Source organism: Bicyclus anynana, chromosome 9 (assembly GCF_947172395.1).
Source record: "Bicyclus anynana chromosome 9, ilBicAnyn1.1, whole genome shotgun sequence".
Classification (NCBI taxonomy): Eukaryota; Metazoa; Arthropoda; class Insecta; order Lepidoptera; family Nymphalidae; genus Bicyclus; species Bicyclus anynana.
In genome coordinates, this window is record NC_069091.1 from 7,615,167 (window position 1) to 7,630,848 (window position 15,682).

The 15,682-nt window shown below is 31.8% G+C and overlaps 1 protein-coding gene across 1 annotated transcript; it reads left to right on the plus strand.

Annotated features, from left to right (window-relative positions):
- Window positions 1-1,628: 1,628 nt before the first annotated feature.
- Window positions 1,629-14,736, plus strand: LOC112044948 (calcium/calmodulin-dependent protein kinase type 1). The gene is made up of 2 exons (XM_024080966.2): window positions 1,629-2,653; window positions 3,941-14,736. The coding sequence occupies exons 1-2, from the start codon at window positions 1,782-1,784 to the stop codon at window positions 4,155-4,157; spliced, it is 1,089 nt and encodes a 362-aa protein (XP_023936734.1). The 5' UTR covers window positions 1,629-1,781; the 3' UTR covers window positions 4,158-14,736.
- The last annotated feature ends 946 nt before the right edge of the window (window positions 14,737-15,682 follow it).

A 15,682-nucleotide genomic window follows, 5' to 3' on the forward strand; every position in this document is an offset into this window, starting at 1 on the left:
TTATTGATTAATATATTAATTAATTCACGTAATTGTTGTTAGTGTTAAATTTTGAGATTTTGAAATACAAATTATGAAAAAAAAAACATACATACAGCCGAACGTAGAACCTCCTCCTTTTTGGAAGTCGGTTAAAAAAGCTAAAAAGTTTGTAAATGCGGATGTCAAGGAGACGCGTGACGTTTATTTTTTTTTTATGGGTTTTACTGGCTGCCACCACGCTGCATTCTGGATCATGTTTATTCTGTGAGAAATGTAGAAACAAAAATGGCGAACTGGCACGCGGGATTTGCGTAGTACTGTCACCTCATAAATAAAGTTTCTATGTGGTTTCTATACTCAAAGCTTAGTCCAGTGATTCCTAAAGTGGTCTATACCCCTAGGGGTCTATGACAACCTGCAAGGGGTCTATGTAAGCGAAAAAACATTTGGGGGTCCGTGGAAATGTAAATGGGGGATAGTGGATCTTAAAACATACACTGATAGTAGCTATTTACTTACATCATACTATCTTTATTATTAAAGCATCAGGTTCATCCTTCTCACTAAAAATATTGACTTATTGCTCATGTTATTTTATTTATGGTTAATTATATGATTTTGAGTAGTTTTAATTTAAATTCAATTAATAAAAGTATAAATTAACAGTGTGTTTTTATTTGAAATTTTTAACACTAAACTTCACTACAGTTAGAAACTTACAGGAAATGAATATCAGGTAAGTAGGGGTCTACCCAACACGGAAAAACATGGCAAGGGGTCTACGACACAAAAAAGTTTGGGGAACTCTGGCTTAGACTTTAAATGTACCTATATAGAAGATGAGGAACGCCATCTACTATCAAATAGTTGAACTAAGTAAATATCTTGAAAGAAGTAAATTGGTTGAAATTTAAACAGATAAATATAATTTAAAAAGTCCATATCAATTCCGTAGAATTCTGACGTTTTTCTTTCCGTTTTTGGTGTTTCTATATAAAAAAATACTTAATATTCTTTATTTATGACCATTTGTAAACAGACGTGGTGCCATTGATTCTCAGAAGTTTTATTTTTCGATTAAGTAGGTAAGTATTTAGTCGTACAGGAGACCATTATTGAGTGGTCGCAAAACATATAAATGTAAAAAAGATACACCATTACCTTAAGCTCAGACTAATGATACAAGGACTAGTATCGCATCCAAATTCACGTTAGATATCTTACACTAAACTAGGAGTTGTTGACCGTTTTTTACACCACTCAACTACACAAACTGGTATTTCGACGGAGCTCTATATACGACGAGCACGATTACAACTATAAAACATCGATTTTTTACGTTACGGACAGTTTTATAATCGCATTCGATCGTTGATCATATATTTTGATAGAAAAGTAAGGTCTAGCCGGGAAGGTCCTTATTAGTCTGAGACTTTAAGTCATTATTTATGTTGGTCAGCTAAGATTCTGTGGTTGTTTATTCTTTGGTTAGGCTCAAATAGAAGAATGCTAGAACTCAGAGCCATAAAGACAGTTTAAATAGAAACATAATAATTTTCTTTGGTCGGAACCATGCGAAAAAATATCGCATGTGCGACTTTCATAGCAATTCTGTGTGTCAACTGTCAAGAATTTAAGCGTATTTGGGTTTGACTTGACGACTGACGTATGCTTTTTATTATGTCTAACTATAAAATCGCAGCTATGTCCTATTTTTTAGGATAGAGCAATTTGAATTGAATCTCTTCTACAGTAAGTGCACAGATCTATTCTTTAGTGTGTAAGTGCAGGCCTACAAGATGCCTCTATTTGGTAAAAAAGATTTTGGAAGAAAATCTAAAAAAGAAAGTAAGGACACCGAAAGACAACCATCCATCGAAGATAAGTATGTCGTTAAAGACCTGCTGGGAACAGGAGCCTTTTCAGAAGTACGTCTTATTGAGAGCAAAGAAAATGGGCAATTGTTCGCTTGCAAAATTATCGATAAAAAAGCTCTTAAAGGTAAAGAGGACTCATTGGAAAACGAAATTAGAGTTCTAAAAAGATTTAGCGAAAATGCAAAAGCGGAGGGAGCGGAAAGGAAAATGTTTTCACATCCTAATATCGTCCAGCTGCTAGAGACATATGAAGATAAAAACAAGGTGTACCTTGTGATGGAATTAGTAACAGGTGGCGAGTTGTTCGATCGGATCGTCGAGAAGGGTTCGTACACCGAAAAAGACGCGGCTAATCTCATTAGACAAGTATTGGAGGCTGTGGATTACATGCATTCACAGGGAGTGGTGCACAGAGATTTGAAACCTGAAAACTTGCTCTACTACAGTGCAGATGAAGACAGCAAAATTATGATTAGTGACTTTGGACTGTCCAAAATCGAAGACTCAGGAATAATGGCCACAGCATGTGGTACACCAGGGTACGTTGCTCCAGAAGTTCTGGCTCAGAAACCTTACGGGAAGGCAGTGGACGTGTGGAGTATAGGAGTAATCTCATACATCTTGCTCTGTGGATATCCACCTTTTTATGATGAGAATGATGCAAACCTCTTTGCCCAAATCCTCAAAGGTGACTTTGAATTTGATTCCCCATACTGGGATGATATAAGTGAATCTGCAAAGGATTTTATACGACATCTGATGTGTGTCGATGTGGATAAGCGGTATACATGCAAGTGAGTATCACATCACACTAATATTATAAAGGTTAAAATTTGTGTGTGTGTAAGTGTGAAAGTATGTTTGTTCCTCTTTTAACCTGTGGCTACTGAAGCGATTTGGCTGAAACTTGAAATGGAAATAATTTTACTCTGGATTAACACATAGGCTACTTTTTATCACAGAAAAATCCATGGATCCCGTAGAATTTCTAAAATACTGAATTCCACACAGACAAAGTCACAAACATTGGCTAGTCTGCTATAAAAATTCTGTTCTAATGTTCAGTTTCTCATTGCTTTAATTTTTGTCTCTCATTTATTTATTTATCCTTATTTTTAATTTCTAACAATGTTTATAAAAAACAAACTTTCATAAACGTTCATATTTTACCAAGAAAAACTAGATATTCTTCATAAATTAATTTTGTAGAGGGCACATCTCTTGAGTGTCAGGTTTGTAGTGAAACATTGCTGGTTTATCATTAGGTTTGGTGGTGTACGTTTAGACAACAGTTTTTGTGGAAAATAGCAAAAAACATTCAACAACATTGTTTGAAATAAATTCTGCAAAGTGCCTAACACCTCTATTAAACTAATAAATATGTTGTCACAGGCTCTGTAGAAAAATATTTAAGTCTATAACTGATAGCTTTCAGTTGCATTAAATCAGTAAAGAAAACTGCTGCTGTTACAAGCTTGGGTGATAAAAAGGGTGATGATGTGTTGGTAATTATTTAGGCTTATTATTTCCTAGCCAGTGAAATCCGAAAAGCCCAATTTATCAGTCAAGGTCAAGGTGTTTACTTGGGTGATGTAGCATTTTGACCATCTGTTAGTCTTAACTTAAGTAATTATGGAATCCTGCACATACATAATGGTTTGTTAATCTAGGTCTGTGTTACTATTATTTTTTCAATTATTTAAATTATTTTATTTAATTTTAATAATGATACCCTTAACTACTTACTATAATATGTGGGATATTTAAATAATTATAATTATTGGGGTCAAAACTTTTATCTAAATGATTATGTGTAACCTTTTTAGATAAGTTTACTTTATAAATCTATGTTTATTTAGGGCAAGTGTAACTTCGGAATTCAAGCATTTTGAAAGTGTTATAATAATTATTATTAAATGATCAATCATAGTCAAACTGAGCCACACCACAATTGTCGTCACTAAGTGTCAATAGGGTTGCAAGGCTAGCAAATTGTTACAGTCCCACAAAATGAAAGGGTCCCAACTCTCCAGGCAAGTAACATCATAGCTCATCCCTTAATAATGTATATGTCTTTCCAGACAAGCCCTGGCTCATCCATGGATTTCTGGCAATGCGGCCAGCAACAAGAACATCCATGGCACTGTATCTGAACAGCTTAAGAAGAACTTTGCCAAATCTCGCTGGAAGCAAGCCTACCATGCCACCACAGTCATCAGACAAATGCAGAAGATGATCCTGAGCAGCAGCAGCTCAAGTCGCAATGCCAACGCCCAACAGCCCAAGCCTCAACAGTAGCTGACCAGAACAAAGCTGACAATGTGATGAAGGTACTTAATGATTTTACTTTCTTTATCAGTTTTCCAGCAACTTAATTAAGTTTAACCTAAAAGTTGACAAGTTTTATGTATGTATTTACTAGGCAACATTTGATTATGACGTAACATGAACAACTAGGCTTGGAGCAGAACTTTGTTATTTTAACATATTATGATAGTAATTATTTTTTTTATCATAATATATTTACATATACAACACAAGAAAGTTGTACATTACTCGAGAGTAGACTAGTTGGATGTGTTGCTCATCAATAATGTTGCCAAGTGAATATTAGCATCCTTATGTTGCCATTTCTTGACATATTAAACATGGCATAGATACAAACAACTCTCTGCCTCACTATATGTATTCATATTTCTTATGCTCAGAAAGAAAATCATGACAATTGTAGTTATGATCATGTTATGATCATATCAGTTAGATGGCAATTAAGAAATGCATTTTTTTTTTGTTGAAATTCCTTTTTAAGACTGGAAGACAAATGAAATAATACTTAAATTCATTATAGATTTCACATTGTATTGGAGTGAATTGCAATTATTATGAATTAATTACAATTGAAATATTTAGTATGTATATTCAGGATTTGACTTATAAAATGTTGGAATGCTGTAATAACATTTTAGGGTGTGTATATTTGACAATTGTATATTGATTGTCATTTCTTTAACAAAAAAAGACTGGTTCCTTAGGCCCCTGTATACATAATGATTTTAAACTTATTTCGTGGTTGTTCATTATGAATATTATTTAAACGGGTACTAAGTCCCGTCGTGACCACAATCCATGCAACTGGGTTGAAATATTGACATTAAAAATCTCATCATTTTACCTCTAACCAACAGACGAACGACTCAATGTCGAATGACAGATTGCCGAGTAACAGTTTAAGAGAAAGGAGAAAAAATTTTGTTGTGTACCAGTTTAAATAATATTCCCTGTATACATGATGACAAACATGCCAGTCGGTATGAAATTGATAATTTGGTAGTTACATAACAGTAATTGATATTTATTGCTGGGGCAAATGCCAGCAAGCAGCAGCATCATTGCTAAATTTGTATCATTGCTTGAACGGCCAATGCTTTGATTTTAATTGGTGAGCATAATTCACCATAAGTAAGAATTGATAACAACAATCAACGAATTGTTTTAATTATATATTGGGCTAGTCACAGTGTAGTGTATACAGTTTCTAAACATTGTTTATTGTGAATACGACAGTGTAAAAATTGCATTGTGTATTAGTTTCCATGAGATCTGTAGAACATAGTCATATTGATATTTGAAACTTGTATAATCTAATTAGAGACATTCTTTCCTACATCTGCTGCGTGCTGTTACTCATTATTCTTGGAATCTCATACTTCAAGTCCATGTCAATGATAATCTCTATTTAACCTTATTACATGACATTTGTATAGTACATAAATAATATATTTATATATATACCTGTATCATAAATATCCCTTTGAAGATTTTTAATTTTGCTGTTTCATTGGAAACAGTGTGAAGCTAGAATTAGCATTATCTTCTAAACATTCTGTGCTAGTAATTACTTATAGATATGGTGATAATCACTTATTGCTAAGGTTTGTTGCAAGTTGTTATAAATTAATTATAACGAGGAAATATTTAATGGCTTTATAATGGGCTGACAATGACAAACTATAAAAAGAATGTATATTATCACAAAAATGTGATTATTGTTACTGTTTAAAGAATGGTGTCCACGATGTGTATTGTAGTAGTTCAGAATTCATCTATAATATTGATAGTATCCAAAAGTTTGTTAACAAAGATTTTGCTAGTTATAATATTGCTAGATATGTGAATAGCTCCTTCCTTTGTAAGCAATAATTGTATTATAATTAGGTGCAGGTGATGAATTTAAGACTATGATATAGAAAATACTGATGCCGATCTTTTAAAAAAATGTGCCTTGTTAAAGCCAGAATAATGCTAATGATTCGTGATGTCATAATTATACAATGAATAAAACATTCCAATAGTACGTTTAAAACGAGTTTAATGCCGACTTTTAACTTTAATAGAAACATTCACAGATTTAAGGAATTAAACAAATCGATCAGGTTTCAAACAAGCAAATTAAGAGCTCGTAATTGAATTGTTCGCTAAACATTAATATTTTCGGCGTCATGCAAAACTTCAAAACTGTACGAAATCGCATCAATCCGCGTCCAAGTATTCGTTGCGAATTCATTTCTTTTTATTGTGTTTTGACCCTTTACCCGTTACCGTCTTAGCTGTACTTGATTTTGAATCATAATACGATTATTGTTTACACATTCTTAATGTTACTGAGATAATAATATTATAATGAATGTGATTGTGTGCATGATATTCCCTATTTAACCAACCTATACACATAGTGGTTTAAAAAAGTGCATAATATTCTATAATAGTGTAAGTTTTAATATTCTAAATCTGACTCCTTCCTGTCTTTTAGCAAAGTTTTAATATCTAACCAATGAATTCAACAGTGTACTTACACATTTTAAATTACTTTTAATTATTACATTTAGAACAAATTTTCATAGAAATATGCAGGGCCTAATGCAAATTATTGACACCAAAATTGCTTTTATTTTAGGTGTGATAGAGAGATCTCATGAAGACCTTGGTAGAAGTTAAGAGTACCAGCACTAAATTAAGGAATTTTAAATTGATTTTTAAAATTGTGTGCTATTATAGGTTTTAATAACAAAAATCCAATTTTTCTTAGATTAGCATATCCATTACTCATTAGGTATGATTTCTTATACATACCTAACCATGAATACAAACATCAAGAGTCATCGTGAGAGAAATCTACTCTACCTATTATAAAGCAAAAACAAAATATGTACAGAACTACTGTGTTTCTTCATTATTTAAAAATATTTATCTTTGTTCATAATGCTTTTGACCTTATTTAATATACATACTGACTTCTCTGTTTTGCCAACATAATCTATTCATGCTTCTTTAAATTTGAATTTGCAATTATGTTTTCTTTTCATCTATTGTATTACACGAAGGTTATTCAGTTTCACATTATACTATACAAATAACCTAAATTCAAGTGTCTGTAAATAAATGCCTTTGTTGCATTGCATGTTATCAATGCCATATCTTTTGGGGGTTTTCTTTGAAACAACTGATTTGACTGGACATTTTACCTATAATACATGGACATTAGACTGTTCATATCTTCTCAGCAGAATCTACCTTGTGGTAGAGTCTTAAGGTGCTGATAGACAGGAGCATTTATTTGTAACAGAACATCGAGCATTCGCCGTTTTTATATTTGTCGAATTGACCAAAGAGTCGAGCCAAGCATAGAACCAAATATTGCTACGAACATCTTGAGAATTCTAACGAACGCTCGATTCGATCAAGCAAATTTGCTCGCTAGGATGCTCGTCAGAACGCTCGATAGAATGCTGGCTAAAATGTTCTCGTATTTTTAACCGACTTCCAAAAAGGAGGAGGTTCTACGTTCACTTGTATGTATTTTTTTTCTGTGATGTAATATTCCCACGAATTCTCTTTACAAGTGAATAAATAAATAACTATAATTGCGTAATTTGATAAAAAATACTATACAATAGCTTTATCGCGGCAGTCCCCGAGTGCCACACGTATTTTTTTGTAAACTACTTGTACCTAGTAACAGTAATTACCCAATTAGTATCCAAGTTAAAAAGTATGGTACTTAGAGTAACAAGTAGCCTAAATTATTTCTTGAAAAACAATATACTGTCAATATCAGTTGAATCGTCTTAAAGATTAACCTGATTTAATTTACAGGAACAATTGGTTGTATTACTGATTGATGCAATCAATCAAATCAATCAAAAAAAATATCAGCGCGACATCCACAGTTTCAAAATCACTCAATATTTTCCAAATTACAGACAGACACTTTTATTTCAGTTATTTCGATAGATTTGTTTTGCCATGTGATAAAAACAAATGTATTGATAGCACATATCTACTGTCAACAATGATAATAAATTACTTACTTACATAACTTTGCTATTATGTTAAATGAAAGTAAGTGGTCGAAAATTAATTAACATCTACTCTATACTCTGTCATAATACCTGACAAGTGTTCCTCTTTATTGCAAAGCTAATAATGTTAATAACAAATGCTGCTTTGTTTCACCTCTTTAGTTGAGCGCCAAATACTGCCGATAGAGTTTGCGTGCTCTCCCATAACTCTCTAATCTTTTCTGGGGGAAATCTCCAATAGGAGTGATCTCCACTCTGATTTGTTTTCATGACCTTTGGAGAGAGATCCCTAGGGTTATTTGGGGCTTATTTGGGAATCCTAGGGTTATGTGGGACTCATTCATCCACGAAAACCTCCTCGTGGGACACCCACAGTACCTACACATATTTGGGAGTTCCGGGATCACTTAAGATCATCCTTGCCATCTACAGTGATCTATCTGGCGGATACATCCCGTTTGTTCTATGAATCTTTGTCAAACTTTACGGCAAATTTTTAGTGTCATTTTGTCAGTTGTCATAGTACTAATGTGAACTACCCTTCTAAATACACACTGTCATAAAAATAACATTTTAGAAACCTTTAAACATGGGTATGTCGGTGTAAATTTGCGGAAACATTTTTTAGTGTTTTTGTGTGTGTTTTTTTTCCAGATTTTTTCTCAATTTATTGACATAAATAATTTGAGTAACTTTACAGTTATGCCAAACACTACATTCCTGTAGGGAATCTTATAAAATATTATACTTAATTCATACAATTGACATTCCATTTTTCAGTATTGCATCAATGCTATTGCATTTTATTTTATTGTATTGAGAAAATTATTTTCTTCACTTGGGAAACGATAAAATTGGCATTCCTTTATAAAAAAATAAAGATTGGTTTTGTTGCCATAAAACGTAAACAAATACAAATAATTGTAGATCGTAGATTCACATCTACTTTGTCTTCCGTCCACACCTTTCACGACCAATACACCGGTATTTTTTAAACAGTAGTATTTATTTAAATAATTTTCTGCATTAAGCAAAATTGTATTATATTTTTTTACATACTACCTCCATTTCAAAATTGCCTGATCGTTGACTTGAGTCTGTTCCTCTTTGCTTTGCTAAAAAAATAATTCGTATTTTTTTCTAAATACAAGTACTCATAGCTACCTATTAGCTTATGTACCGTATATAAAGCTCCGATCTTGCAATTTTGATATGCAAAAAGTTATATCGAAATGTCCCTAACCAGTAGGTAAACATTTTGATAAATTAAAAATAACGTTCATTATTATCAATTTAAACAACTTCGAAATGTATTTAAAGATTATTTTTATACAGGTTTAACGTAGATGTATAAAAATATTTTTATTACGAATGTAATATATATTAATTAATGAATGTATTTTGTGTTCATGAAGGCTGTGACGGGAGAACTAAATTTTGAATTTGAAAAATCAAATCATTTTAAAATGAGGATGTTAAAATTAAAAGTTAAATAAATAAGAACTGACTCACAAAACTGATTACTTAAACCATTTTGTTAGCAATGTTTAGTTGTATTTTTTTTATTAAACTCTGTACCTCTGTGTGTACATGACAGTGCTAGATTTTAGTGTCTTTTTTTCTAAAATATTAATTGTTAAGCGTAATAATGTGTATATAATAATAATTTATGTCCTAATCTTTGGTTATATAGACTAGTGTGTATTTAAACTCATGAATATTATTAACTTCCTGATAACCTTTAACATAGATAATAATATCGTATTGTATTCGTTTTACTTACGACTGATGTAAGGAATTTCCTGTTTATTGATTTTATGAAGTTTATAATATTTTTTTGGAATCCCTTTGAATCTTCTATTTTCGGAAGACGGTATGGTTTTGGTCGTAGGTGTAGGTACTGACAAGCGTTTGTTAAGCGCGTTTGTGTGTAAAACTGATACACACATCCAAAACGCTCTTCCTGAACGTCCATCTAAGCCAAGGTCCAAGTCTCAGAGGAGACGACCTTAGAGAGTCATTCCGCCCATCACTTCTACTTCTGCCTTCTGGCCCTATCAGGCGTTGCTTCTGGGCACGCCTAAAACCCCAGATGAAGCCGCTGAGAAAAAAAAGTCTGAAAAAAAAACTGAATGGTATCAAAGTAAAACGTGTATTAATGTTTTTGTTTATATAAATCATCATCATCTAATCATACGGCTAAGCTATTAATGGTAAACAGATTTCTATGCAACTGTATCACTCTAAATAATTTAACAACGCCTTTCTGCAGTGCTAACGGTTCTTAAAGCCGTATTTACATTTGTCTGTCGTGTCGTGTTTACACTTATCACATGTCGTGATGGCTTCTGATGTGCCGCATACAAAATGTATGATACCGATTCTGTTCTGATGCGTCATGACACGACACGTCAGACAAATGTAAATCCGGCTTTAGTATACACACAAAGTACTGTCAAATCGCTTACACCCAAAACCATACCGACTTTAGCTTAACTCTAACAAGATTTATTTGTCTACAAATGTATACAAAAGTAATAAAATTATTATATTACCTATACTGAAAAATAATATTTTTTTAATGAATCAATAACAAACACTAGATTGATTTTAGATTATTTTTTATTTGTTCACGATGTAGAAAATGTATAAAATAGACCTTGTTGTGTTCCATATATGAATGTATATAGATGAAGTACAGTCATATAAGGATTTAAATAATTTATGGCTCCAAAATCAGATATTAACTATTTGTAACTTTCAAGAAGAACTTTGGTACTAAAATAACATAATTATGTACTATGAATACCAAATGTTGTTATCGATTGCCAATTTTGATTGGATAATTAGGTTCTTTTAAGTTTTTTTTACTCCAAATTTGACTGTACTTAAATGCATATTAACTTAATAAGCATCGATGCATCGCTTTTGAATCTGGTCCAAAGTATCTAGTGGTCTTATAATTATTTGTAGTTAACAATTGTATTGTTATATTGTTACAATTGTTTATCATGAATCTATAATTTGTATCTAGTACTTACGATTGTTTTGTAATATTAATGTATGTCTATATAAAATATACTTATATCAGTTGAAAGCGCCTTCTAATAAGATGTTGTATTTGTATTGTATTGTAGTACTTGTCACTGTTTTTATGATGTAAGGTTTTATATTATAATACATATGTTATGTGTAATTCGAGCATTAGCTATTTTCTGCGTATGTGCCATTAAAATTGTTTACATGCCTTTCAAATGAACGTGATAAAATAAATGTTACACATAAACATAGAGGTTATATTTAAATTTAATTTCGAAAATAATCAAATTAAGTGTATTATTATTTATCTTTGCCATATATGTAGTTGACATGTTGATCGATTGAACATAATTATTGTTTTTATTATAACTTATCGGTGTTTTAATAATGTAATACTGTGCGTAAACGAAATAATAAATAATGGGGTAGGTATTTATTTCACGCTCTATTTTTGTTAAATTATTGTAACAGATTTATAGCGAGATTTACTTCATTTTATGATCGCTAAAAGTTTCTGAGTCTATGCTGCCGCCGTAAGTATGGTAGCCAAAGATTTTATACTATTAGACATGTCACTAGCGAAACTGAGGCGAACAAAGGTGGCTAATTGTCTTAATTTCATTTAGTCGCATAGTAAACAACGAAAATTATTTAAAAAAATAATACATATAAATTGTCTACAATGCCGAGTTGTTTATTCAGGAAGTGTAAAAACTATTATATACATAAATATATTAATGTAAGTAAACACAAAATTGTGCATGTGTGCGCTCCGTGGCGTTGCTAAATTGGGATTACTAAAGGCTTGTTCGAACTACTTTAGTCGAGTAGCGCAAAATTTTAAAAATTTAGTCGAGTAGGTACTAAACTACTGGATTAAATTTTTGTTGTTTAGCAGCTAAATTTTACGCTACTCGACTATAATGCTATAGTAGTCCGAACTAGGCTTTATTGCAGTAATTATTTAGGCACGTAGCAAGCTAATAGTATAAAATCGTTAATGGTAGCCTATTATGGACTATGGACTGTGGTGGCTTTGAAAGGTAATTGGTTTTATGGGTCCAGACCATCCAAGGGTTTCTCAATCGTCTAAGTATGAAGTGTATTTTTATATTTTCTTCGGCATCATTTGAGATAATTTGTACTCTGTCGAAAAACGCTTTTAAAAGATATAACTTAAAGGGTCTCTAGCGAAGAGTTGCTATGACGAGACATGACCAAAAAAAGTTTTACACTTGGGTGATTGAGTCTCTATTATTGGTTACAGGACTTACCTTTGGTAGAGTAGAAGCCTGCCAAACCTTCAGCATGTATAAAATGTGGTAGCTATGTATGGCTATGCAGGCTTTCTATAAAGTTGGCTATAATTAAATATGATTGGCAGTGAAACGAAATCACAATGAATTATGGAGTTAAAATCGTTTGACTTTAAAAGGAAATAGGTATTATTATTTGCTGTGACGCATTATTGAATCGAAGTAGGTGTTGCTTTGCGGTAGGTATACGAGAAGCTTTCGACAGGAGGATAGGTTTGTACAGCTGCTATTCTCCTGCCTATTCACTCCCTCTTTATACATATCTTTAAGATGAGAGTGAATAGGCATCTTCTAGGCAAGCGCGTATCACCTTAGGCCACATCTACACTTACCATCAGGTGAGATCGTGGTCAAGCGCGAGCTTATTTTGTATAAAAAAAAAGCTCCATAATCATGCTTCCAATGCGAACTGCGAATTAAATTTAAAAATTAAATGGAATATCAATTTGAATTAAAGAAGCTTTTAAAAACTCAAGATAACTTACACAATTTGGTTAATAATTTCAACGAAAATCTTTAATTTGCTACTCTACAATTACCTACTCAATATTTGACTATTTCTGTAAATTATATATTCATGTAAGAAAGCTTCAGTTTCAGAGTGAAATCAAGCTTGATGTTATGGCCGAGCAAAAGTAAAATTTTCATGTAAGTGAGTGATGCTAAAAGCTAGGTATTTTACTAAAGTATTTGCCATTTCCATTCTCTCTTGCTTATATTTTAAGACAAGTTTCAAATTTATTTTTAAACACAATTTTAATACAATAATCGAGTGGTTCCGTGGCTTCCGAATTGGCTGTCACTATATTGGAATTAAGTACCCTCTTATTTTTTATTTTGAAGAGCTTATGCACAATACAAAATTATATTTAAACTAGGTTATTTCATTTATGTCATATGACAGTTATTTATAGGCATATTATTATTATAAATAATTAGGTATATCTAAATATTTTTTACCTGGCACCTTAACATGTTCAGACCTAGTTTATTGCGAATGAACGCAATATTACTAATATAAATATTTAGTGTGACATCATATCTTTCAGTAGAATCTGCCTTTCAAACCGGTAAGTAAAAAAAAATTCTACAAAAAGTCAAACTTTGTGTTTCAAAACTAAACCTAATTTAAATCTGAGTTTTTACAAGTCGACAGTGTGAGTCTTAAATCCGTCTCTATTTCTCTGTCTAAAACGATACTATAGATAGAGACAAAGATAGAGACGTATTTATAACTCGATATCTCACTCCGTCGAGTTATAAAATTTTCCAGATTTGATTGTGACGGGGGTTTGATTGTGACGAGGTGCCAGTAGAAATAATTTAGATGTTATATTATGTACGTTAAGACATTATAGGCTTCTTATATTCTAATTTAAATAAAATTAATAATACTGTCTCTTTTTCTATAGAAAAGACGTTTAGATCCATAATATTTTTGTCTCGAATTTCTCATAAATTTGAAGTATTTAGTATGTCCAACCCTTTGCTCTATAAATATGCGGGTTGTTACTTATTATGTTGGATTATTCACAGTTGCTCTCTTTTAGTTGTGTATCAATTTTATTATTAATTTTCACTGTGCCAAACCATATCGTAATCAGTGATGTGTACTTTTAAAATAAGAGTTCTTATATTTATTAGATTTTAAAAAAAATCAGAGATTACTCATATTGCTATATTCTTACTCGACATTTATGTGCAGTGTTAACACATACAAGTTCCTTGTCGAATAAATCTGTGTACTTCTTTGTTTATTTAATAAAATATTAATAATTAAGTACATACCTAACACATCTATTTTTCGAGGGTTATTAATTAAATGTGTTCTCAACGCAACACAAGTTTATTTTATAAATTAGCACAATAGTCATTAAGGGTTGGGATAAAATTTTGAAAAATATCGACAAGTTTCCTTTTCGCTATCGAGGATTGAGTTGTGAAATTGATTTTGCCCTTATCGGAATAGTTACCGGAACGATGACAGAACCATATTTTTCATAATTATATTGTTTTTTTTAAAGATCTGATTGCTACTGAAATCGTAATCTTGTGATTTAGATTTTATACTTCTTGTTCTAAACAATCAAAATTTATTAGTAGAATACTAGATGTTAGCTCTATTTTCAATGTCATTGTAAATAAAATGCCAACTTGTTGAAACCTAGCGTTTTATTTAAATATCCAATGTTTAGGATTCCGTAGCATCGATCTCCTATTAAAAAGTCGATGCACAATCAGCGACCAAAAGACGTCCCCACACAATGTGTGCCAAACACAACTTCTTGGCACTCAATTCAACTAGTCGCATTTGCAAGTTCAGCCTTAAACTTAATCCTTAAAGTCGAATTTGGTCTGAATTTGGGATTTTATTGAATATTGGACTATATTTAAAGAGCTAACTGTCAAAGCAAAATTGGTCATTGATTTTTAAGTGAAATTTTGTACATGATTGTGCGTCCTTTTATTATAAGAGGTCAATAATGCATAATAGCCATAGTTATAATCGTGGGTTGAAACTTTAATTTTCTTCAAAGTAAAATGAACTTTAAATAGCCATGACTATAGTCGAATAATGAATTCAGCGATCTCCCCTGACGTTTCCTGTAATACCATTTTTTATTGAATCAAAAATAGTGATGTGACAAAGTGAACGGAAATGACTCACTCTATAAGTTCTGAACTAAATTAGTAAATAATTTTAATAAATAAAAGTTACATTATTTATTATGAAAAATCTCAGTCTATAGCTTAATAATAAACTTATCACCTATTACAGTGATGATAATAAAATTACCTTATTTAATTTGACTAATAACTGAGACAAATACAATCTTTTTTTTTGGGTGATTCAATTTCTGCATGCATCTGCATCTTCGGATTTTTCTTTAAATACATATTTAAATACATTGCGTACCATCGTTTTTTCATTCGCAGTAAAAGCAGCTTTTGCTTTCTTTTTTGTAGGAGATAGAACCCCTTGTTGGCGTGATGAACATGGCGTCTCGCCTTCCATATCTTTTGTTATAGTTGAGGAAAAATTTTAATAACAAAAAACAAAACTCGGCTCTCGAAAATCTCAATCCAGGAGAAGGACATAGAAAAGGGT